Source organism: Schistocerca cancellata, chromosome 2 (genome assembly GCF_023864275.1).
Source record: "Schistocerca cancellata isolate TAMUIC-IGC-003103 chromosome 2, iqSchCanc2.1, whole genome shotgun sequence".
NCBI classification, from domain to species: Eukaryota; Metazoa; Arthropoda; class Insecta; order Orthoptera; family Acrididae; genus Schistocerca; species Schistocerca cancellata.
This window is the reverse complement of record NC_064627.1, coordinates 672,899,859-672,923,008: the sequence shown is the minus strand read 5'-3', so window position 1 is coordinate 672,923,008 and position 23,150 is coordinate 672,899,859. Positions and strand designations below refer to the sequence as shown.

The 23,150-nt window shown below is 41.1% G+C and overlaps 1 protein-coding gene across 2 annotated transcripts in view; it reads left to right on the top strand.

Annotated features, from left to right (window-relative positions):
- The window catches only part of LOC126162395 (dolichyl-diphosphooligosaccharide--protein glycosyltransferase subunit STT3A), a 109,746-nt gene that overhangs the window by 59,959 nt on the left and 26,637 nt on the right, over positions 1-23,150 (top strand). For both annotated transcript variants that reach the window (XM_049918873.1, XM_049918874.1), the window contains exons 8-9: positions 7,159-7,312; positions 19,697-19,935. In XM_049918873.1, coding sequence (XP_049774830.1) covers positions 7,159-7,312; positions 19,697-19,935 — 393 coding nt within the window. The remainder of the gene's footprint in view (positions 1-7,158; positions 7,313-19,696; positions 19,936-23,150) is intronic.

The window sequence follows — 23,150 nt, the reverse complement described above, 5'->3', positions numbered from 1 at the left end:
TTGTTCTTGGAAATTTTTACCTATGTCTAGAAATGTATTATGGCAATCAGATGGAAGTAGCAATTATGTCTCTACCTGTCAAGGCCATCAGTTGTTTTCACGAGAACAACTTTGTTATTTTGTTTTTGTGGTGAATGTGACTTCCCGTGCTTTGGTTTGAATGGTAGTTTTGATTAGTGTAGTTTGTATCTCATAAGGACAAAAATTAAATCAAATTGCTTTGTAACTATTTAAAGTAACTATTTATAATAGTTATAACATTTATTCTCATTTCAACATTATTACCACACTTTATTTTCTTCAATAAACAGGATGCTTTGCGCTTTTAACATTTTCTGTTTGTAGTGTGACATAATTTTATTAATAATAATTTGACCTTTTATACATACAGTTGCTTGAGAAAGATGATTACACTTATTAATTATGTGGAAGTTCATAAATCCCCCTCAAGTGAAAGTTGTTATAAAGCTAAATTTTTATGTTTTGCATGTACAAAGCACTTACTCAGTGTACCTAACTTAGTAGGCAGTGTGCTCTGAGGGTGTGCGAAAGAATCAATGAGGAAAGATCTCCTTGTTTCCTGTTAATAGAAAACTAGGTTGAACATTTCTCATACAGTTGTTTAGAATTGTTAGAATTTGCAAACTTTAACAATAGTTAGTATTGAACGGGTAAAATTAGTGTTATTTGAAAAGCTTATGACTGCCTGAAAACAGGTGGATTGTTAAATGCATCTCTCGAAATTTTCATTTAATATGTGCTTAATTTCAGCTATAAGGATTTATCCTGTTTTGTGATATTCTGATTTTCTACATATCAATATCTAGCTGATGTTTCCAATAACCTAGCAATTGTCTTAGATACATGCTAAGAAAATCTAATTTTGTGCATACCGTGTATACTAATAATTTCATTATTAATCATGTCATTCTTGCGAGAAAGGGTATCTCACATTTTTAAAGCTGTGGGAGTTTTCTAATATTTTTTGTGCTTCATAATTTCAAAGCACTCTCTCCATGCAGCCTCAGTTAGTATGCAGGGTGCTTTGAGTGTGTGCAAAAGGATTTGTGAGTAAAGATCTCCTTGTTTCCTGCTCATAGAAAATAAGGTTGAACATTCCTCATACAATTATTTGAAACTATTAAAATTTCCAAACAATTATTGAAGACATAAAATAAGTGTCATTCTAAGAGCTTATGACTGCCTGAAAACAGGTGGATAGTTGTTAATTGAATCTTATTTCTCAATTTTCATTTAACACATACTGTAAGTTTTATGAGCCCAGTTCTTACTTTTAGCTAAAAAAGTTCTTTGCCTTTTTGTAGATGTGGGTTTTTTTTTTTTTTTTTCAGCTCCTTGCATTTATTTAAAAGGAACCATCTAGTCATTATAAAGATACAATTTCCTATAGCCTAATAATTGTTCCAATTATGTAGAGATGGTTTCAACTTGTCACTGAAGTCATGTTACAATGATGACACTATCTCGAAACATTTATTACGGGTGCCTTTGTATTGCTTTCTTAATACTGTTACACTGCATTTGCATGGCTGAGGTTAGCCCCACATATTAATTCTTTGTAAATTATCGTGAATGCCATGACAGAGATCTTATGAGAGACCACTTTAAATAGCAGTAAGAAAAGGGGGGGCGGGGGGATGCCTCTCGCAACCTGGTTCCATTGTGTCAGTTCACACTTCTTTGTTCTCCACATCCATGCTACAGGAGTAGGCAGCAGAAGCTAACAATGATTCCATGTTAGCATATTACAAATTTAAGAGCCAACTTCCTCTTTCAAAACTAAAGAAAGGGATGTAGCCAGACGACAGACATGCCACAGCAGGGATGACCATTACTTTTGTTACGCTTCTAGCATGTTGGACTTCAGAGAAAGCAGTATATGTAGTGTGCCCCTCTAACATTAAAGAAATGCTTATGTCTTCAGAAGAGAACCTAAATAAATTTTATGTCTACAGAACAACAGAATTTTATATGTCAAAATTTGAAGATAGTGACAGGTTTCTTACTTTCTCTACCAGGAGAACTGCTAAACCTAGTGTCATTATACACCAAAGTTATAAAGCGAGTATTTACCCTCTTCCCCACTTTGTTTCATACTTTATCCCTTCATTCTATGCAATCAGAAAACTCCTGTGCCTAGAAAATGAGTTGATTGATTCTTTTTAATCATGTTATCTGCTCCTGTCTTCGTTGAAGTCATCCTGCTAGAATCCCCCCAGGGGGCTCGCCACTCTTCGGCGAGTTCATGCTTGGCTACCATGGGGCCCCAATGTCTATCCTCTTGCTAGGGTATCATTGGGAATGTTCTGCATTGTCTGTGTGCTAACATAAGAACAGTCTCACAGCTGTTTCTTGTTTCCTTTTCCTTTCTTTGTTTCCCTTCTCCTCTCCTCTGCTTCGTCATTTGAGGTTTCTCTTTTTCTTCTTCCTCCCTGTGCGCTCCTGAAGGACAGCCCAAATGTCTGATGTGTAACTTGTGACTGGGTAACATGTAATTCCCAGCCCTTTGTCGATAGGTAGGGTTCACACATACTCCCTGGTACAGGCCAGGCCCAGGGACAGGTGATCGCCTGAGCTGCGTCCTTCCCAAATTGCCGATTGGCCCCTCTGTCTGGTGTTCTGGACGTGTGACCTGAGGTGTGAACAATCACCTAAGGCTGGTGCGCTCCCTTTTGAAGGGAGTCCCCAGTTCGAAGGGACGCGCTATCGGAGACGCTGGCAATCATGTGGGATTTTCTCGCAATGAGCCAATCATCTTCCCAGTCAACATCTACGAAATGTAAACATAATGAGGCTAACTATTCAAAGACCCTTCCCACTGCCCTACAGTTCCTTGTGCTCTCATGTACTGAATTCAGCCAGTCCTTCGCCACAGTAAATCCGTTTATTATTCCGAAAGGTGTTGATGCAATTGCCGCCCTATGAAATCTTGCTCTCGTTTACGGAATGGCACTTTGCTTTTGGAGACTACTTCTGACTCTCAAGCCCAACAACTGCTTGCTGCTTCGCTTCTCCACGGCTACCCTGTTCGTGTCGAGGCTCATAGAACTCTGAATTCTTCCTGTGGTGTTATTTACACTAGGCTGCTCGACAGTCTAACTGAGGCCGAAATCCAATCTTACCTATCTGATCAGCGTGTCATTGCCATTCATTGGGTGATGAAAAAGGTAGATTCCTCCTCAGTGCCCATCTGCACTCTTCTTCCCACCTTTGATAGAGTGGTGCTTCCGTCCAGGATCAAAGCAGGCTATGAAATTATCACAGTCCAACGTTGCAACAAGCCATCAAACTCTCACCTCGAAAGGCGAAACCATGAGCTACACAACCGGGAGGCTGGAAAGGACAGGAGGAGGACTCCCATGAAGAGTTCCTACGTCCCTCCAGCCAAACAACACCCAAGTCTTCCTCTGCTAACCAGAAAGGCTCAAAGAAGTCCACCAATGGCCAACAGTCTTCTCCTTCACTGACTTGAAGATCATCTTCGATGGTGTTGCCACATGATACCTTAGCCTGGCTGGCCTCCGTGTTGCCGGTGTGCGCCACCAACCGTTTTTCAGAATTGGACTACACAGACCAACAGCATGCACAAGCTGATGCTTCTGTGGATCCCATGGAGCAGGATCCTCCTGCTTCTGTGCTCTGTGGCAGCGACTCTACACAGGCTGTCACTCAGCAGCCACTGAGATGAAATCCCTTCATTTTTTCCTCATCATGACTCTCCTCTAATGGAAGGTTCGTGGCCTTTGGTCCTGCAAAGCGAATTTACGGCTGCTTTTAGGATCACAGCGTCCTCTTGTACTCTGCCTCACAGCCGCTTTGAGCTTTCGCATTTATTCCTGGTTCGGTTTTACCATCCTCCTGTGGTCGGCATTCCATCTCATGGGGGCATCATGCTGCTCATATGGGACCTGCATAGTCAACCCATTTCCCTGACTACCCATCTTGCAGCTGTTGCAGTTCGCCTTCTCCTTCCCCACCTGACTTTTTCCCTCTGTGCCATTTATGTCCCTCCCGTCATTCGATGTCATCAGGGCAGACTTCCTTCAGCTTATTAGGTGGCTACCTCCCTCATTTTTGCTACTCAGTGACTTTAATGTGCATTATCCCCTTTGGGATTCTCGCTGGACCTGTCAGAGAGGTGCCCTCTTGGTTGATCTTCTTAACCAACTTAACCTCTTATACCTTAACACTGGAGCACCCACTTTCCTTTCCGACTCCTTGCACACCTATTCCCAATTGGACCTATCCTTCTGCACTGCCCAGCTTGTCCATCGTCTTGAGTGGTCCGTTCTTTCTGACACCTACTTGAGTGACCATTTCCTGTGTGCTGTCCATTCGCTGACTCCTACCCCACCTGCATACACACCCAAATGGCAGCTTTCTAAGGCTGACTGGCAGCTTTACTCCTCCCTGGCGACCTTCGAAGGACAAGATTTCCCCAATTGTGATGACCAGGTGGAATATCTCACAAACGTTATTCTTACTGTTGCAGAATGTTCCATTCCTCGCACTTCCCCTTTACCTCATTGTGTCCTAGTCCCAAGGCAATTTGCGCACATGAGATGTGCTGTCCAAGGAGTTTTTAACTGTCATCCTGCGATGGCGAACTGCATTCATTATAAACAGGTGCATACAAAGTGTTGTTGCATTCTTTGGGATAGCAAAAGAGCTAGCTGGATTTCATTCATTAGTTCTTTTAACAGTTCCACCCCTTCCTCTGTGTCCAGTCGCTAGCTAATGAGACAGGAATTGAAACTGAGGATAGCAGAAATGCTTAACTCTATTTTCAGATCTCAGGAGAGTTGCCCCAATTTAATCCTTGTTCCACTGAAAAGGTGAATTAAATAAATATTAATGTCAGTGGTGTTGAGAAACAGCTGTAATCATTGAAACTGAACAAAACTCCCTATCAGATGCTATTCTGAATTTGCCGCTGAGTTTGCCCCTCTTCTAACTATAATCTATTGTAGAGCCATCAGATAGAAAACTGTGCCCAGTTCTTGGAAAAAGGCACAGGTCACACACTTCTAGAAGAAGGGTAGTAGAAGTGATTCACAAAACAACCGTCCAGTATCCTTGACATCGATTTGTTGTAGAATCTTAGAGCATATTCTGAGCTCAAACAGAATGACCTCAGTGCTAACCAGCATGGATTTTGAAAACATCAATCATGTGAAATCCAACTCGCATATTTCACTCATGATATAATGAAAGCTTTGGATCAAGGCAACCAGATAGATGCAGTACTTCTTGATTGCAAATAACATTTGACTCCGCACCGCCCCTATGCGTATTGTCAAAAGGATGATTATATGGGGTATCAAGTGAAGTTAGCCATTGGACTGAGCTTTTTTTGGTAGGGAAAACACAGTATGTTATCTTGGATGGAGAGTCATCGTCAGATGTAGAAGTAACTTTGGATGTGCCCCAGGGAAGTGTATTGGGACCCTTGCTGTTCATGTTGTATATTAATGGTCTTGCAGATGATATTAATTGTAAAATAAGGTCTCTTGCAGATGATGCAGTTATTTGTGAGGAAGTACTATCTGAAAGAAGCTGCATAAATATTCAGAAATGTAAAGTTTTGCACTTCACAAAACAAAAAAAAGTATCCTATGGCTATAATATCAGTGAGTCACTGTTGGAATCGGACTACTCGCAAATATCTGGGTGTAACACTTTGTAGGGATATGAAATGGAATGATCACTAGGCTCAGTCGTGGCTAAAGCAGGTGATAGACTTCAGTTTATACTGGGGAAGTGCAATCAGTCTACAAAGGAGATTGCTTACAAATCACTTGTGTGACCAGTTATGGAATATTGCTTGTGTGAGGGACCCGTACCAGATAGGACTAACAAGGGATATTGAATGTATACATAGAGGGGCAGCACAAGTGATTACAGATTTGTTTAATCCATGGGAGAGTGTCGCAGAGGTACTGAAGGAACTGAACTGGAAGAATCTTAAAGATTTACGTGAACTACCCCGAGAAAGTCTGTTAACAAAGATTCAAGATACGGCTTTACATGACTACTCTAGGTATATACAACAACCCCCTACGTATCGCTCGCATTGGGGTCATGAGGATAAGATTAATTACTGCACGCACACAAAGGCATTCTTTCTGCACTCCATATGTGAATGGAACAGGAAGAAATCCTACATGAAATGTAATGGAAGGCTCATTTGGAGAGTATAACATGCCTAGTCTTCTCATAGAAATGTTTGAAAGAAGCAGTATGAATTTCGAGAGGGCTTGTACATTTTGAGACACTGACCACCTACCACTACAGAAGTTTGTTAACTTTCCTTTGGGGAACTTGTGCAGGTGATATTGTGTCTCTTTACTGTCTCTCACTGTGAATATAAAATAAAAAAGAAATACAGAAATTTACTGTCAGTTGATTACCATATCTTTTATTTATTCTAGAGCAGGTGGTTGTGTAAAATGCACTTCACAGAGAGAGGTGGGCAATATTTTGTGGCATCATCACTGCAGTTTGTTGCATGTGAAGCACTCCAGTTGTTCTCTTTTTGTCCCACGGTGGAATGAATGTATTAACAGTTACGGTGATTAATTTTTAAATAATAACAGTTTACCTACTTTTTTCCGTCTCTCTTGATTCCATTTGACTGCACCTTATATATATTACTCAGAAAACTGTATTGAACAGTTTCTTACTTAACACTTAACTTTAGTTTTATATCATCCACATTGGATACATAGCCTGACTGTATCTACACTAACATAAAAATCTGTGTCAAATGTTTTATGCTCATCCCTGAGCATATGCCACTGGTAGGATGATGATATTGGAAGGTCCATTGCATGATATACTGCCCATGAATGCTTTCCATTACATCACCACATGCCTTCATATGTGCACATTTCAGTAAATTGTGTCCATGCATTGACGATGTCATATCTGTACTGATACTTAACTTTTTCCATCTATATTTTGTTCTTCTTGGTCACTTCTTATTACTTCGGTGATCTCATTAGAATCATAATTACAGTGCTCATTTATGTGATATACCCACACTATGTCCCATGCTATGGGAGTAATAAAATACACACATACTAAGTGGTAAATGATAAAACGTCTTATTATGTTTTTTTTTATTGTGTTTCATAGGCTTTAGGTGTGTTTGGGCTGTGTCAGCTACATAGTTTTGTGGACTACCTTCGCAGTCGCATGTCTAAAGAAGACTTTGAGACTCTTTTTAAGGCTATGGTTGTGACCACTGTAGGAATCAGTGCTGTTGTTGGTGGAGCACTTACACTTACAGGTAAGGCCAGTTTTCATTCAGTGTTGTGTGATTTGACTTTTTATGACACTTTCAGGGCATGTAGTTTTCAGCCAGTTAATCCTCTTCCCTGTCTTTCTCTTGCAATCAAGAAATAAATTATATACTTGAAAATATACTAAGGGAAGATGTGGCAGGATGTAAATACTTTAAAAGTGAAGGAGAGGCCACTGATCAAATAGCAGAAGCGTTGAGTAATCAACACACACACACACACACACACACACACACACACACACACACACAGAGAGAGAGAGAGAGAGAGAGAGAGAGAGAGGGGGGGGGGGGGTACTGTTCATGTGATGTGCAGCAGAATTGGAAGCACTGCCGTAAGGTATAGTGGAAACATGAGATGCTCTGTCCACAGTTGATTTTAAGTGACTGGTGACTGAACTGTGGCAGATGAGAAATTTTGTAGCCCTGAATGTACGCCTGTGTCCTAACTTACCTGGAATCTCTTGATGTTCAATGTATCCAAGAACATGGTGTTCAGTAACCTGCGGCTGAACTATTAGCCACACTCACTCTGTTCCTTGTGATTAAAGCTGAACTCTGCAAGCAAACTTTAGGTAGAAAATTTTCAGTTCCAGTACTGAAAGCAAACTGTAACTTCTTGCTTTCATTGGTTACCTAAAACTGTCCTCGTGCTGATTACAAAAGCTAATGTGATACCAACCGACAAGCCGTCCTGGTTGGCACTCGGTTACAGGCTGTAGGCGACAAAGATGGATTCCAAACAAAAAAAAGAATGATAGGAAGAAAAATGACAGTAAATAAAAAATTCAATGGGATGATTAAAAGGTGTGACAAATGATGAAAAATAAAAGATTACACCTAAACCAGGTAACTGAAAATAATAGTAGTCATTCTGATGAAGACTTATAAATAAAAAAAAATATTGTATCACCTGATGACATTTGAACCCACGATCTTCTGCACGTTAGAACATAACTTAACCCAGTACAGTACCACTTCATGTCATTGTGTTATATTTATTCCACTATAGAACCAATTGCAACGATGGTTTGCTGCCTTCAAGAAGTACAGCCTCAAGGAATGTCATATGATGCTTATCTACTCTAGAATAATCTCTGTGGTGTGGTGGTGGTGGTGGTGGTGGTGGTGAACTAAATATCAGGTTTTTTGTGAAAGGATCCAGTAGTGTTTTGCTAGTGCTGTGTATGAAATGTTTGTGTTTCATTACCAGCATTTTGTGTGTTGTTTTTGATTTGGTTATCATGTCCGATGAAATGCGAAATAAAAGGGTCAGACCCAGGGTTCGGGTTCCAAACACCTAGAGAAAACAAGTCGGACAAGGAATTAGAGGTGAACAAATGAGTAGTTGTGGCTGTTTGGGAATGGAGAACAGTTTTGGGTATGACATTGAACACTCTGATTGGAGGAAGACAGCTCCAAAACGTGAACTGTCAACTATCAAGTAATTTTAATCGAATGCAAGAGGGAGGGGTGGCTGATACACAAGCTAGGCATGTGGTACACAGGTACAGGGTATGCGGGTAGTGGGTTAATGGAAGCTGAGGCCATGAATGTTATGGGAGTGAAGGATGTGTTGCAAAGATAACCCCCATCTGTGAAGTTCAGAAAAGCTGGTACTGGAGGGAAGGATAATCAGCTATAAAGGAGTACCCCCTTCCCACCCAGTATCACCGTGGACCGGACCAACTGAACCTATCTTTCACCAGAGTTTTGATTATCCATCATCATGCCCAGAAATGAGGAACATCATACCCGAGATGTTCCCACCCTCCTACAGTGGTATTCGATCTCCCATCCAACCTACAAAAGACCTTTGTCTATCCCTATGCCACTCTGACTCCAAACCCCTTTGCCACAGGGATCATATCCCTGTAGAAGATTCGGGTGCAAGACTTACGGACCCAGTTCTTCCACCTAGCACTTACTATTCCACTCTTGTCACTTGCTTATCCTACCAGATGCAGGGACACGTGACAACAGCAATGTCATATACCAACTCAGCTGCAATCACTGCACAGCTTTTTATGTCAGTATGACAACCAAACAGCTGTTCACTGGAATGAATGTCCACTGCCAAACTGTGGACAAGAAAAAAGTTGACTACACAGTAACACAATATGCTCATGTTCAATTGCTGCTTTACAGCCTGGGCCATCTGGATACCTCCCCTCACCAGCATCTTTTCTGAACTACACAGGTAGCAATACATCCTTTGCTCCCATAACCATTCTGGCCTCAATCTCCCAATGTCCCCACACCCTCTACCCAACAGTTTCCTCTTCCTTTGTCCTGTCACCCTCTCTCAATGCACATCTTCATGTTACCTATATTGTGCACTGCACCCCACAGGCTCTGGTACCTGTTTATCACATGCCTAGCCTGTGCATCTACCATCCATCCCTCCCTCCCTACATTCATAGGCAGCAAACCTGCTGCCCCCTCCAACCCGCTAGCTACCAATCCCCAATCCCTATCCCTATCCCTCCCCTATTTGCCCCACCCTAATCCACCTGCCAAAATGCAGTCCCTGCATTGGGCATCCAACTGCATGCATGAGCACATTATTTCTACTGTAGCTTGACAAATTTATTCCGAAAGCTAGTAAGTTTTCTCTCTTTCTATATGTGCATGTTGATGACAACACTTATTTTGTTGTCTGAGTGGTCTCCTTTCCTTCTATTATATTTGATAAAGAAAGACGTAGTTGCTGAGAAGTTTCAGTGAGACTCCGTTTTATCGGTGACTAGTTTTTGAAAGGTACTATACACTTAAAAAGAAACTGTCATTTGTGCAATGAATACATTGTGTAATATTTCATTTATCTCAATTATTAGTGATAGATTGGTTGAATTGGCATTAAATCTGTGAAAATTGCAGTACAGCTTAAAAGTGCAGAATACATTTTGTAAGTACTTATTTTGTCAGATTCAGTTACAGTAATTGTATGTACATCAAGATAACTGTGATTTTTATTTGTGTTGTCCTCAATTTATAGGCATACCCATATTTATTGTGATCAAACACTGAAATTGTGGTGTTCTTCTTGAGAGAGGTTATAGCAGTCAGTCCCTAGCTAACTTTTATAACTGAGGTTTTATATATATATATATATATATATATATATATATATATATATATATATATATATATATATATATCTAAAAACAAAGATGATGTGACTTACCAAATGAAAGTGCTGGCAGGTCGACAGACACACAGACGAACACAAACATACACACAAAATTCAAGCTTTCGCAACAAACTGTTGCCTCATCAGGAAAGAGGGAAGGAGAGGGAAAGACGAAAGGATGTGGGTTTTAAGGGAGAGGGGAAGGAGTCATTCCAGTCCCGGGAGCGGAAAGACTTACCTTAGGGGGAAAAAAGGACGGGTACACACTCGCACACGCACACATATCCATCCACACATATACAGACACAAGCGCTTGTGTCTGTATATGTGTGGATGGATATGTGTGCGTGTGCGAGTGTGTACCCGTCCTTTTTTCCCCCTAAGGTAAGTCTTTCCGCTCCCGGGACTGGAATGACTCCTTCCCCTCTCCCTTAAAACCCACATCCTTTCGTCTTTCCCTCTCCTTCCCTCTTTCCTGATGAGGCAACAGTTTGTTGCGAAAGCTTGAATTTTGTGTGTATGTTTGTGTTCGTCTGTGTGTCTGTCGACCTGCCAGCACTTTCATTTGGTAAGTCACATCATCTTTGTTTTTAGATATATTTTTCCTTCGTGGAATGTTTCCTTCTATTATAACTATATATATATATATATATATATATATATATATATATATATATATATATATATATATATATATATATATATATTTTGATTGTTTCATATGATTCTAACAGTATTTGAGGGATTCATATACCATATTTACCCAGTTATAAGAAAAGGCATTTTCCCATATTTGTCATTCAGTAAACACAGAATTGTCTTACAGTTACTGATTAAGCACTTGCTGCTGAGATCATTTCTATGTTGTGCAATAAACTAATATGGGAGTTGTCTTACATTTACATGTGAAGCTTTGACAGATGAGGTCTCATACAGCTTTATTTTGAAGAATTTTAATGGTTTTGTGGAGAAACAGTGTCACCAGCTTGGGGAATTTAAAGAAGGAAGCAGCAAGAGCAGGCAGGAAATTTTGTATTGCTCCCAACCATCGGAAATATACCACATACCTTAGTTTTTTTATGAATATCTTGCACGTTTAAACTCCAGATTGCCAGATTCAGAATGCAGTCAGAATTGGATTGACTTTAAAATTGGACAACAATTGTATATATTTTTACAAAGGACAATAAAAATCTAGATGGGGCCAGTTGGGCACTAAGAATCAGTCGGATAGTAGCTTTTTGTGCTTTAATGTAGTCAGTGCTGTCTGTGAGGTACGATAGCAAGAAAAGGGTGAGTGCCAGCTGCTGGTTCTACATAGACAGTGAGTGAGCAGCAGGCAGATGTTATGTTTGAGAGCAAGAGAAGAAGGAAAATTGTCACATTCTCACATCAGTAAAGCTAAGGACTCTATATATTTGAAGGGGAACGCCTGTGTTCTCATGTCCCACTGTAATCACAACCTCTGAAATAGCAACATATTCGGAAGAAACAGCCAAATACAGTAAGACCACGATAATCCAGTAGACATGATTAGTCCGGAAAACATCACAAATTTGTCTGTAATTTTAGCCCAATGCTGTTGGCAGCTCTGAGAAGCATATGACCTGTTTGGTGAGCACCTTGTCACTAAAAATTGTCTGCCTAACTGAGCTGTAATATACTTGCCAAAATGAGCCGGTTGCATTGTTAGCTTTGTGCCAGTATCGCTGATTCTTTGTTCAGTTTATCTAAAGTTACAGTACTTGCATTTGCATTAGAGTTGTGTGATTTTATTTAATGATTATTTAATCAAATCATTTGAACTTTATCAATATTCAGCTACTTGTACATAGACTACAGCACAGGAAAAAATTCATACATACAGTGAATATGTTTTCCGAACAGAAAAAATTGCACCTAAAATGGCCAAATGCAAACACATTACATATTAAAAAACCCAATTCAACAGCTGGAATAATTTGTGTTACAGTTGCTTCAGTTAAATCTTAGACGCTGGGCAAACTTAAGAAAAAAATTGTAGATAAAGTTCGAATAAGTAGTTCAGTGCTAAGAGAGGCAAAGGAAAAGCCATAACTGGGCCCACATTAGTTGAAAATGCCAATTTTTTTCACAAGGGATTATATCTGCCCATAGATGAAGTTCGTTCATTTTCAAAAGGGCAATAAATTCTGTGTTCACTAATGAATTGAGTGCATTGTCAGCAGAAGAAGTTGATGAATGCTTTATATTGACAGAAATTCAGCTATTGAAGAAGAGCTGATATTAAAAAGTGTTTTCAACCCCCAGGAGGTACCAGAAACTGAATGACAAAGCAGAAATACCTACACTTCACATCTCTGAGGCTGACTTTCAGAAGCCTTAAACACATTTGTGAAATTTGCTGACAAGGGGAGACCGCCAATTGTGAAATTCAGATTCGATTCATACTGCGCATAATAAAAGCTCATGGCCAGAGGTGTCATGTGGCAAAGCACCAAGATGCACTTCTCAGCGGTTGTCGAGAAAATCGACAGTTAAAAGAAACTGTTGCGGTGAAATACTCTCTACGATTAACGGTTTTCTACAGCGTCGTGGCGCAGCGGTAAGCGCTGGAGTTCGTAATCCTAAGGTCGCCGGATCGAATCTCGCCCCATGCAATTTTTTAATTATTATTTTTTGTGATTATTATTATTATTATTATTATTATTATTATTAATTATATATATATATATATATATATATATACCAAACAAAAGCGCTGTCAGGTCGATAGACACACACACAAACACAAACATACACACAAAATCTAGCTTTCGCAACCAATGGTTGCCTCGTCAGGAAAGAGGGAAGGAGAGGGAAAGACAAAAGGATTTGGGTTTTAAGGGAGAGGGTAAGGAGTCATTCCAATCCCGGGAGCGGAAAGACTTACCTTAGGGGGAAAAAAGGACAGGTATACACTCGCACACACACACACATATCCATCCTCATATACACAGACACAAGCAGACATTTGTAAAGGCAAAGAGTTTGGGCAGAGATGTCAGTCGGGGCGGATGTACAAAGGCAAAGATGATGTTGAAAGACAGGTGAGGTACGAGCGGCGGCAAATTGAAATTAGAAATTAGCGGAGATTGAGGCCTGGCGGATAGCGAGAAGAGAGGATATGCTGAAGGGCAAGTTCCCATCTCCGGAGTTCTGACAGGTTGGTGTTAGTGGGAAGTATCCAGATAACCCGGACGGTGTAACACTGTGCCAAGATGTGCTGGCCGTGCACCAAGGCATGTTTAGCCACAGGATGATCCTCATTACCAACAAACACTGTCTGCCTGTGTCCATTCATGCGAATGGACAGTTTGTTGCTGGTCATTCCCACATAGAACGCTTCACAGTGTAGGCAGGTCAGTTGGTAAATCACGTGGGTGCTTTCACACGTGGCTCTGCCTTTGATCGTGTACACCTTCCGGGTTACAGGACTGGAATAGGTGGTGGTGGGAGGGTGCATGGGACAGGTTTTACACCGGGGGCGGTTACAGGGGTAGGAGCCAGAGGGTAGAGAAGGTGGTCTGGGGATTTCATAGGGATGAACTAAGAGGTTGCGAAGGTTAGGTGGACGGCGGAAAGACACTCTTGGTGGAGTGGGGAGGATTTCATGAAGGATGGATCTCATTTCAGGGCAGGATTTGAGGAAGTCGTATCCCTGCTGGAGAGCCACATTCAGAATCTGATCCAGTCCCGGAAAGTATCCTGTCACAAGTGGGGCACTTTTGGGGTTCTTCTGTGGAAGGTTCCGGGTTTGAGGAGATGAGGAAGTGGCTCTGGTTATTTGCTTCTGTACCAGGTCGGGAGGGTAGTTACGGGATGCAAAAGTGGTTTTCAGGTTGTTGGTGTAATGGTTCAAGGATTCCGGACTGGAGCAGATTCGTTTGCCACGAAGACCTAGGCTGTAGGGAAGGGACCGTTTGATGTGGAATGGGTGGCAGCTGTCATAATGGAGGTACTGTTGCTTGTTGGTGGGTTTGATGTGGACGGACGTGTGAAGCTGGCCATTGGACATGTGGAGGTCAACGTCAAGGAAAGTGGCATGGGATTTGGAGTAGGACCAGGTGAATCTGATGGAACCAAAGGAGTTGAGGTTGGAGAGGAAATTCTGGAGTTCTTCTTCACTGTGAGTCCAGATCATGAAAATGTCATCAATAAATCTGTACCAAACTTCGGGTTGGCAGGCCTGGGTGACCAAGAAGGCTTCCTCTAAGCGACCCATGAATAGGTTGGCATACGAGGGGGCCATCCTGGTACCCATGGCTGTTCCCTTTAATTGTTGGTATGTCTGGCCTTCAAAAGTGAAGAAGTTGTGGGTCAGGATGAAGCTGGCTAAGGTAATGAGGAAAGAGGTTTTAGGTAGGGCGGCAGGTGATCGGCGTGAAAGGAAGTGCTCCATCGCAGCGAGGCCCTGGACATGCGGAATATTTGTGTATAAGGAAGTGGCATCAATGGTTACAAGGATGGTTTCCGGGGGTAACAGACTGGGTAGGGATTCCAGGCTTTCGAGAAAGTGGTTGGTGTCTTTGATGAAGGATGGGAGACTGCATGTAATGGGTTGAAGGTGTTGATCTACGTAGGCAGAGATGCGTTCGGTGGGGGCTTGGTAACCAGCTACAATGGGACGGCCGGGATGATTGGGTTTGTGAATTTTGGGAAGAAGGTAGAAGGTAGGGGTGCGGGGTGTTGGTGGGGTCAGGAGGTTGATGGAGTCGGGTGAAAGGTTTTGTAGGGGGCCTAAGGTTCTGAGGATTCCTTGAAGCTCCGTCTGGACATCAGGAATGGGATTGCCTTGGCAAACTTTGTAAGTAGTGTTGTCTGAAAGCTGACGCAGTCCCTCAGTCACATACTCCCGACGATCAAGTACCACAGTTGTGGAACCCTTGTCCGCCGGAAGAATGACGATGGATCGGTCAGCCTTCAGATCACGGATAGCCTGGGCTTCAGCAGTGGTGATGTTGGGAGTAGGATTAAGGTTTTTTAAGAAGGATTGAGAGGCAAGGCTGGAAGTCAGAAATTCCTGGAAGGTGTACACGATCAAAGGCAGAGCCACGTGTGAAAGCACCCACGTGATTTACCAACTGACCTGCCTACACTGTGAAGCGTTCTATGTGGGAATGACCAGCAACAAACTGTCCATTCGCATGAATGGACACAGGCAGACAGTGTTTGTTGGTAATGAGGATCACCCTGTGGCTAAACATGCCTTGGTGCACGGCCAGCACATCTTGGCACAGTGTTACACCGTCCGGGTTATCTGGATACTTCCCACTAACACCAACCTGTCAGAACTCCGGAGATGGGAACTTGCCCTTCAGCATATCCTCTCTTCTCGCTATCCGCCAGGCCTCAATCTCCGCTAATTTCTAATTTCAATTTGCCGCCGCTCGTACCTCACCTGTCTTTCAACATCATCTTTGCCTTTGTACATCCGCCCCGACTGACATCTCTGCCCAAACTCTTTGCCTTTACAAATGTCTGCTTGTGTCTGTGTATATGAGGATGGATATGTGTGTGTGTGTGCGAGTGTATACCTGTCCTTTTTTCCCCCTAAGGTAAGTCTTTCCGCTCCCGGGATTGGAATGACTCCTTACCCTCTCCCTTAAAACCCAAATCCTTTTGTCTTTCCCTCTCCTTCCCTCTTTCCTGACGAGGCAACCATTGGTTGCGAAAGCTAGATTTTGTGTGTATGTTTGTGTTTGTGTGTGTGTCTATCGACCTGACAGCGCTTTTGTTTGGTAAGTCTCATCATCTTTCTTTTTAAATATATTTTTCCCACGTGGAATGTTTCCCTCTAATATTTTTATATATATATATATATATATATATATATATATATATATATATATATATATATATATATATATATATATATATATATATATATATATTTAAAAACAAAGATGATGTGACTTACCAAATGAAAGTGCTGGCAGGTCGACAGACACACAAACATACACACAAAATTCAAGCTTTCGCAACCAACGGTTGCCTCGTCAGGAAAGAGGGAAGGAGAAGGAAAGACAAAAGGATATGGGTTTTAAGGGAGAGGGTAAGGAGTCATTCCAATCCCGGGAGCGGAAAGACTTACCTTAGGGGGGAAAAAAGGACAGGTATACACTCGCACACACACACATATCCATCCACACATACACAGACACAAGCAGACATTTGTAAAGGCAAAGAGTTTGGGCAGAGATGTCAGTCGGGACGGAAGTACAGAGGCAAAGATGATGTTGAAAGACAGGTGAGGTATGAGCGGCGGCAGATTGAAATTAGAAATTAGTGGAGATTGAGGCCTGGCGGATAGCGAGAAGAGAGGATATGCTGAAGGGCAAGTTCCCATCTCCGGAGTTCTGACAGGTTGGTGTTAGTGGGAAGTATCCAGATAACCCGGACGGTGTAACACTGTGCCAAGATGTGCTGGCCGTGCACCAAGGCATGTTTAGCCACAGGGTGATCCTCATTACCAACAAACACTGTCTGCCTGTGTCCATTCATGCGAATGGACAGTTTGTTGCTGGTCATTCCCACATAGAATGCATCACAGTGTAGGCAGGTCAGTTGGTAGATCACGTGGGTGCTTTCACACGTGGCTCTGCCTTTGATTGTGTACACCTTCCGGGTTACAGGACTGGAGTAGGTGGTGGTGGGAGGGTGCATGGGACAGGTTTTACACCGGGGGCGGTTACAAGGGTAGGAGCCAGAGGGAAGGGAAGGTGGTTTGGGGATTTCGTAGGGATCCTTCGTAACCTCTTGGTTCATCCCTATGAAATCCCCAAACCACCTTCCCTTCCCTCTGGCTCCTACCCTTGTAACCGCCCCCGGTGTAAAACCTGTCCCATGCACCCTCCCACCACCACCTACTCCAGTCCTGTAACCCGGAAGGTGTACACAATCAAAGGCAGAGCCACGTGTGAAAGCACCCACGTGATCTACCAACTGACCTGCCTACACTGTGATGCATTCTATGTGGGAATGACCAGCAACAAACTGTCCATTCGCATGAATGGACACAGGCAGACAGTGTTTGTTGGTAATGAGGATCACCCTGTGGCTAAACATGCCTTGGTGCACGGCCAGCACATCTTGGCACAGTGTTACACCGTCCGGGTTATCTGGATACTTCCCACTAACACCAACCTGTCAGAACTCCGGAGATGGGAACTTGCCCTTCAGCATATCCTCTCTTCTCGCTATCCGCCAGGCCTCAATCTCCGCTAATTTCTAATTTCAATCTGCCGCCGCTCATACCTCACCTGTCTTTCAACATCATCTTTGCCTCTGTACTTCCGTCCCGACTGACATCTCTGCCCAAACTCTTTGCCTTTACAAATGTCTGCTTGTGTCTGTGTATGTGTGGATGGATATGTGTGTGTGTGCGAGTGTATACCTGTCCTTTTTTCCCCCTAAGGTAAGTCTTTCCGCTCCCGGGATTGGAATGACTCCTTACCCTCTCCCTTAAAACCCATATCCTTTTGTCTTTCCTTCTCCTTCCCTCTTTCCTGACGAGGCAACCGTTGGTTGCGAAAGCTTGAATTTTGTGTGTATGTTTGTGTTTGTTTGTGTGTCTGTCGACCTGCCAGCACTTTCATTTGGTAAGTCACATCATCTTTGTTTTTAAATATATTTTTCCTTCGTGGAATGTTTCCTTCTATTATAACCATATATATATAAACTATTAATGAATTGCTTATGCATGTTGGTGGTGAATGCGGATCGCTCTCCAATTGTACCGCCTCCATTTTTCCGTTTGTTTAACAGGGTATACCAAAGGTCTCCCGTCCGCACTGATTTTCGACGATGTTATAAGTTTCGCTAGGGACCGCATCTACCTTCTTTCGAAGTTAGCACGCAACTGCGCTGTTATGCGGCGGCTCGTTTTGGCCCATTCAACGTCTGTCCTTCAAGTGTAACGAGCGAGTAACGGAGTTTATATTTCATGCCTGCCACAGCAAGTTTGTGTCCGTGGGGCCTCTATTCTAATTCGAACGTTTGACTTACGCTATACGTATTCGTTTCGGAATATCGTTTCTACGTCTTCCGTTAACTATACGGGGTTAACGTTATGAAGACAATTAATAACCTTTGTGAAATACAACTTTGTTTGGGGAAAACATAATGATGTTCGAAGTCGCCAGTTTTTCCACGACAAACGACTTTCAACAACTTATTATATGCATAATTGTTGCAACTGATGGCCGGGAATTTTTTATATATATATATATATATATATATATATATATATATATATATATATATATATTTTTGAATTACAAAAAGGAAATACTAAAAAAAATTGTTAAATGGTTCAGGATTCGATCCGGCGACCTTAGGATTACGAACCCCAGCGCTTACCACTGCACCAAACGCTGCAGAAAACTTTTACTCTTAGAGAGTATTTCACCGCAACGGTTTCTTTTAACTGTCGATTTTCTCGACAACGTCTGAGAAGTGCATCTTGGTGCTTTGCCACATTACACCTCTGGCCATGAGCTTTTATTATGCGCAGTATGAATCGAATCTGAATTTCACAATTGCCGGCCTCCCCTTGTGAGAGTAGCCATCAATACAGTGCTCCTGAAGTTATGAATTTATTCTTCAAACAAAATAATTTTTGTCAAAAAAGAGCTCTTTTCAAGGAACAAGTTATCATTTATCCAATTTTCCAGAGGACTCTGAATAAAATTTCAGTTAAACCATCGGTGGTAGATACCAGTGCGCCACATGCCATGCCCTCAATGTCAGATATTTGTGCTATTTCTAAAGACAGATCTTTTGAAATCTGTGGTGCTTATTTTGTAACTGGTATACAAAAAATTATTTATGTATATAGACCTTTTCTAAAACTTCGAAACTTAAACTGATACCTAAATCAATTGTTTAAAAATTACATTTATAATCTGATATATTTGATAATCCAGCATTGACAGATCCCTGCATGCCAGATTAACAAGGTCCTACTGTATTTGTTACGACTACAAAGGTTATGTTGGCACATAAAAGCTTATATTCAATTCTGGTGTGTGTGTTAGCTGCAATAATGTGCCAGAATCATTCAGAATACTACTCCATATTTTCACTCAAAGCACCTTTGAACATATTTTGGTTTCGAGATTTAAAATATTTTGTGCATATTTCTTATCTATGTTAGTCTTAATGACCATGCCAATACAAATAAAAAAGTGTGCTGCACATAATGTTTGTTTTTGTTTTAGGAAAGATTTCTCCATGGACTGGACGTTTCTATTCACTCCTTGATCCTTCATATGCCAAGAACCACATACCCATAATTGCGTCAGTATCTGAGCACCAGCCGACCTCTTGGTCCTCTTTCTATTTTGATCTGCAAATATTGGTGTTCTTGTTTCCTGCTGGACTTTATTTCTGTTTCTCCAAACTTTCTGATGCTAACATCTTTCTGGTGCTCTATGGTGTCACTAGTATTTACTTTGCGGTAAGTAATTGTAAGAAAAAAGGATTGCCTAGATTTTATGTAACTCTTTTTTTTTTTTAACTTACCGTATTTACTCGAATCTTAAGCCGCACTTTTTTTCCGGTTTTCGTAATCCAAAAAACCGCCTGCGGCTTAGAATCGAGTGCAAAGCAAGCGGAAGTCATGAAAAATTTTGGTACGTGCCGCCACAACTAACTTCTGCCGTCGAATATATGTAGCGCTACGCAGGCATGCTTTGTAGGCACAAAGATAAATACTGGCGCCAAAACCTCTGTGTCAGTAAATAAATTTTTTTAAAAAAAGTGGAAGATGAGCTTTTTTTCTCCACCGCGAGTTTCGACCACTGCATTTTCATACATTATCCAACGAAGTAAATACAAATTCCGTATTGTTCATCTTCGAATGTAGCACAATTTCAGTGTACTACGAAAATCTGACTGGCAAGAGTGTTCGGGATGTTTGTCAATATGGCCAACTCTACGTTCTGAATTTTTTCCTATCTGTGAGAAGAAATGGTTGCTAATAGGAACCTGATGAAATTTGAATCACATACAGTATTCTCTTCACCATAAGAATAATACGAATATAAACATTTTGCCATGTATTCTTTCGTGTTTGCTGCTATCATTTAAATCCTGTCTGCCTAATAAACTACGAAACTAGAGTGAGACAACAGCAAACGCGGAAGAATATACGTATCGTGTCATGTTTATATTCGTATTATTCTTATGCCTAATAGTGATACAGTCAGAAATGAAGCACGGCAAGTGACTAGATTTTTAAATCTAAGATGACTCTAATTTCTGTGCAGAATTTGATGTAATAAAGAAGCGGCCGCAAAGATTTTCAAACGGAGAAAAATTTTCGCCTAACTCTCGTTCAGAACATGTTCTATCATACGCAGTCTATTATTTGATTCTTTTTGATCATTATCAAAGAAAGCAGCAGTGTAAGTAACAACAAATAGCAGTCTCTTGCCATTGTTTCGCTAATGAGACGATTCCACTTTTTTTTAAAATTGTACGCGGCGGTAGCGCACACAAAAGCAAGCCATGCCGCGAGCCGCGACAGGCCGTAAACACGCACTATCAGAATGCGACAAACAATGCATGACACAGTGAGTGCAGTAATGCATTTTCAGCTTAAGAGTGACGCAAACACCTATAACAAAGAAAACGGCATTTATCAGATCAAAGCAAAATAAGCAATCGATTCAAACCAGACGAAGCACGTGAAAAAGGAAGGGTACCCGTATAAATACGGACGGAGCGCCTGACGCATAGCAATGGCTACGTGGTAAAGCTTAACTGCTAAGCTTACAACTCGAACCAAACTACTGTAGCTGTATCGTCATTCATTCGACCTAAATTGTGTCTCATATTACAATGGACCAACTTTGTTTAGATTTGGAGGTGCGGCCTAAAACTTTTCTCTCCCCTTGAATTTCGAGTCTCAAATTTCAGGTGCGGCTTAGATTCGGGAATTTTTTTTTTTTCCTTTACTTCGAGTCTCATTTTTCAGGTGCGGCTTAGATTCGAGTGCGGCTTAGATTCGAGTAAATACGGTATTGATGATTTGTATGTAAACTTTCAGAAATATAGAGGCTGCTGAGAAATGATTTGTGATTTCATCATTTTTTTTAAATTCAATTATGTAATACTATTAATGTCAGAAGCTAATTAATCTGTTCTTTGTAGAACAGCTTTTATCACTATACAATACATTTTATTGCAAGTTACATCCTAAAAGTTGCTCATTTCATAAGATACTCCATACCCAAATATTTTTAAATTTGAAGAATTTACTTGATAAATAGAAGATATGTGAATGTTTATTGGAAAAGTATTAAGATAGTTGTGCATTATCTTAAATTCAGTAGTGAATAGGTACTGAAAGTATAAACGAGCATTGCTGCTTGAAGTTTATGGCGTCGAAAATATCAAGTTCTGTTACAATACACGTAGATTTTATAAGACATAGCATGTAGAAAGAGTGATTGAATGAAGAGGAGTAACCACATACTGTAAAATCTTCAGTAAATGTGGGAGGTCGCTTATTATTATTTGCACTTAAGAGACTGTTACTATATATGATTTATCTACTGGAGGCCTATGGTCCAGGAACTGTATACCGAAGTCAGCGTTGCTTATCAATAAGCTTCTGGCTCTTTGTGTCACCAGGATGTTAACTGGAATAGGAAATAAAAGAAGGCACCCATAACAAGGTATTCTGAAAGAAAGGTGTCGGAGCAAAATATAGTTTGTGTGTGGTGGCCTAGAAGCCATTAAGATTTCAGCTGGTTTGTGTAAATAGTTACATTCTCTGTACTGTGTAAGAGATGAATTTGCTTCACTTGTCCACACAAAAATGTATATTTGGTGGACACAGGCTTGCTTCATATTGCAGCAGAGATTTTAGTTACTGGAAGTTTGTGAGTACACGTTCTCGAATAAAACTGTTACTGCTGCTGCTTTGTTATGACGTCCCTTTTAACAGAAATCAAAATGGGACAAAATAAGTGTGATTGCAAACCCAACGAAGGAGACAATGACAAGGACTTGGTAATTTTCAAATCACTCACCATTTTCAGCTACTCTTGTTGCTTTGTGCTTTTCAACAGTAGTCCCTCTGTTTATTGGGGAAATGTTAGGTGCAGTGGTCTCCTCACTATTGCAAGGCAGCAGTGTCATGAAAGAACATTAACAAATGTTGAGTAGAGGCTTAATGTTTCCTCGTAGTACTTCGTATTCCCCTGCAGTCTTCCCTTCAGCTAAATGAACAGTTGTTTGTGTACAATACTTGGGTAGGTGTGATAAATTTCCTACCTTTCCAGTTTCTAGAAGAAATGTCTCAAGAGATATGGTTACTTGAATGCACACATTGGTGGTGATGTGAGTCATTTGTTTTTCCATAGCAGAAACTATTCATTGTCATTATTTCATTATCTGTCTGATGTATTAAATAAATGAGTACTTGTAAATATCCATGTTATAAAAGTAAGGCTGTTCTGTGAAGAGTATCTTAATTTGATGACTCCTTACATAGAATTACTGCTTAAAAAGTAGAATCATACACACTGAAAAATTAATGATTGCTGTTCCGCCTGAAAGTCATCTTACATAATTCTAATTACTGCATCTGCTATCTACTGCCATGTTGGATACTTGTCAACGTGACAGAATTCTAAAATAGAGGGACATCTCTCTCTCTCTGGA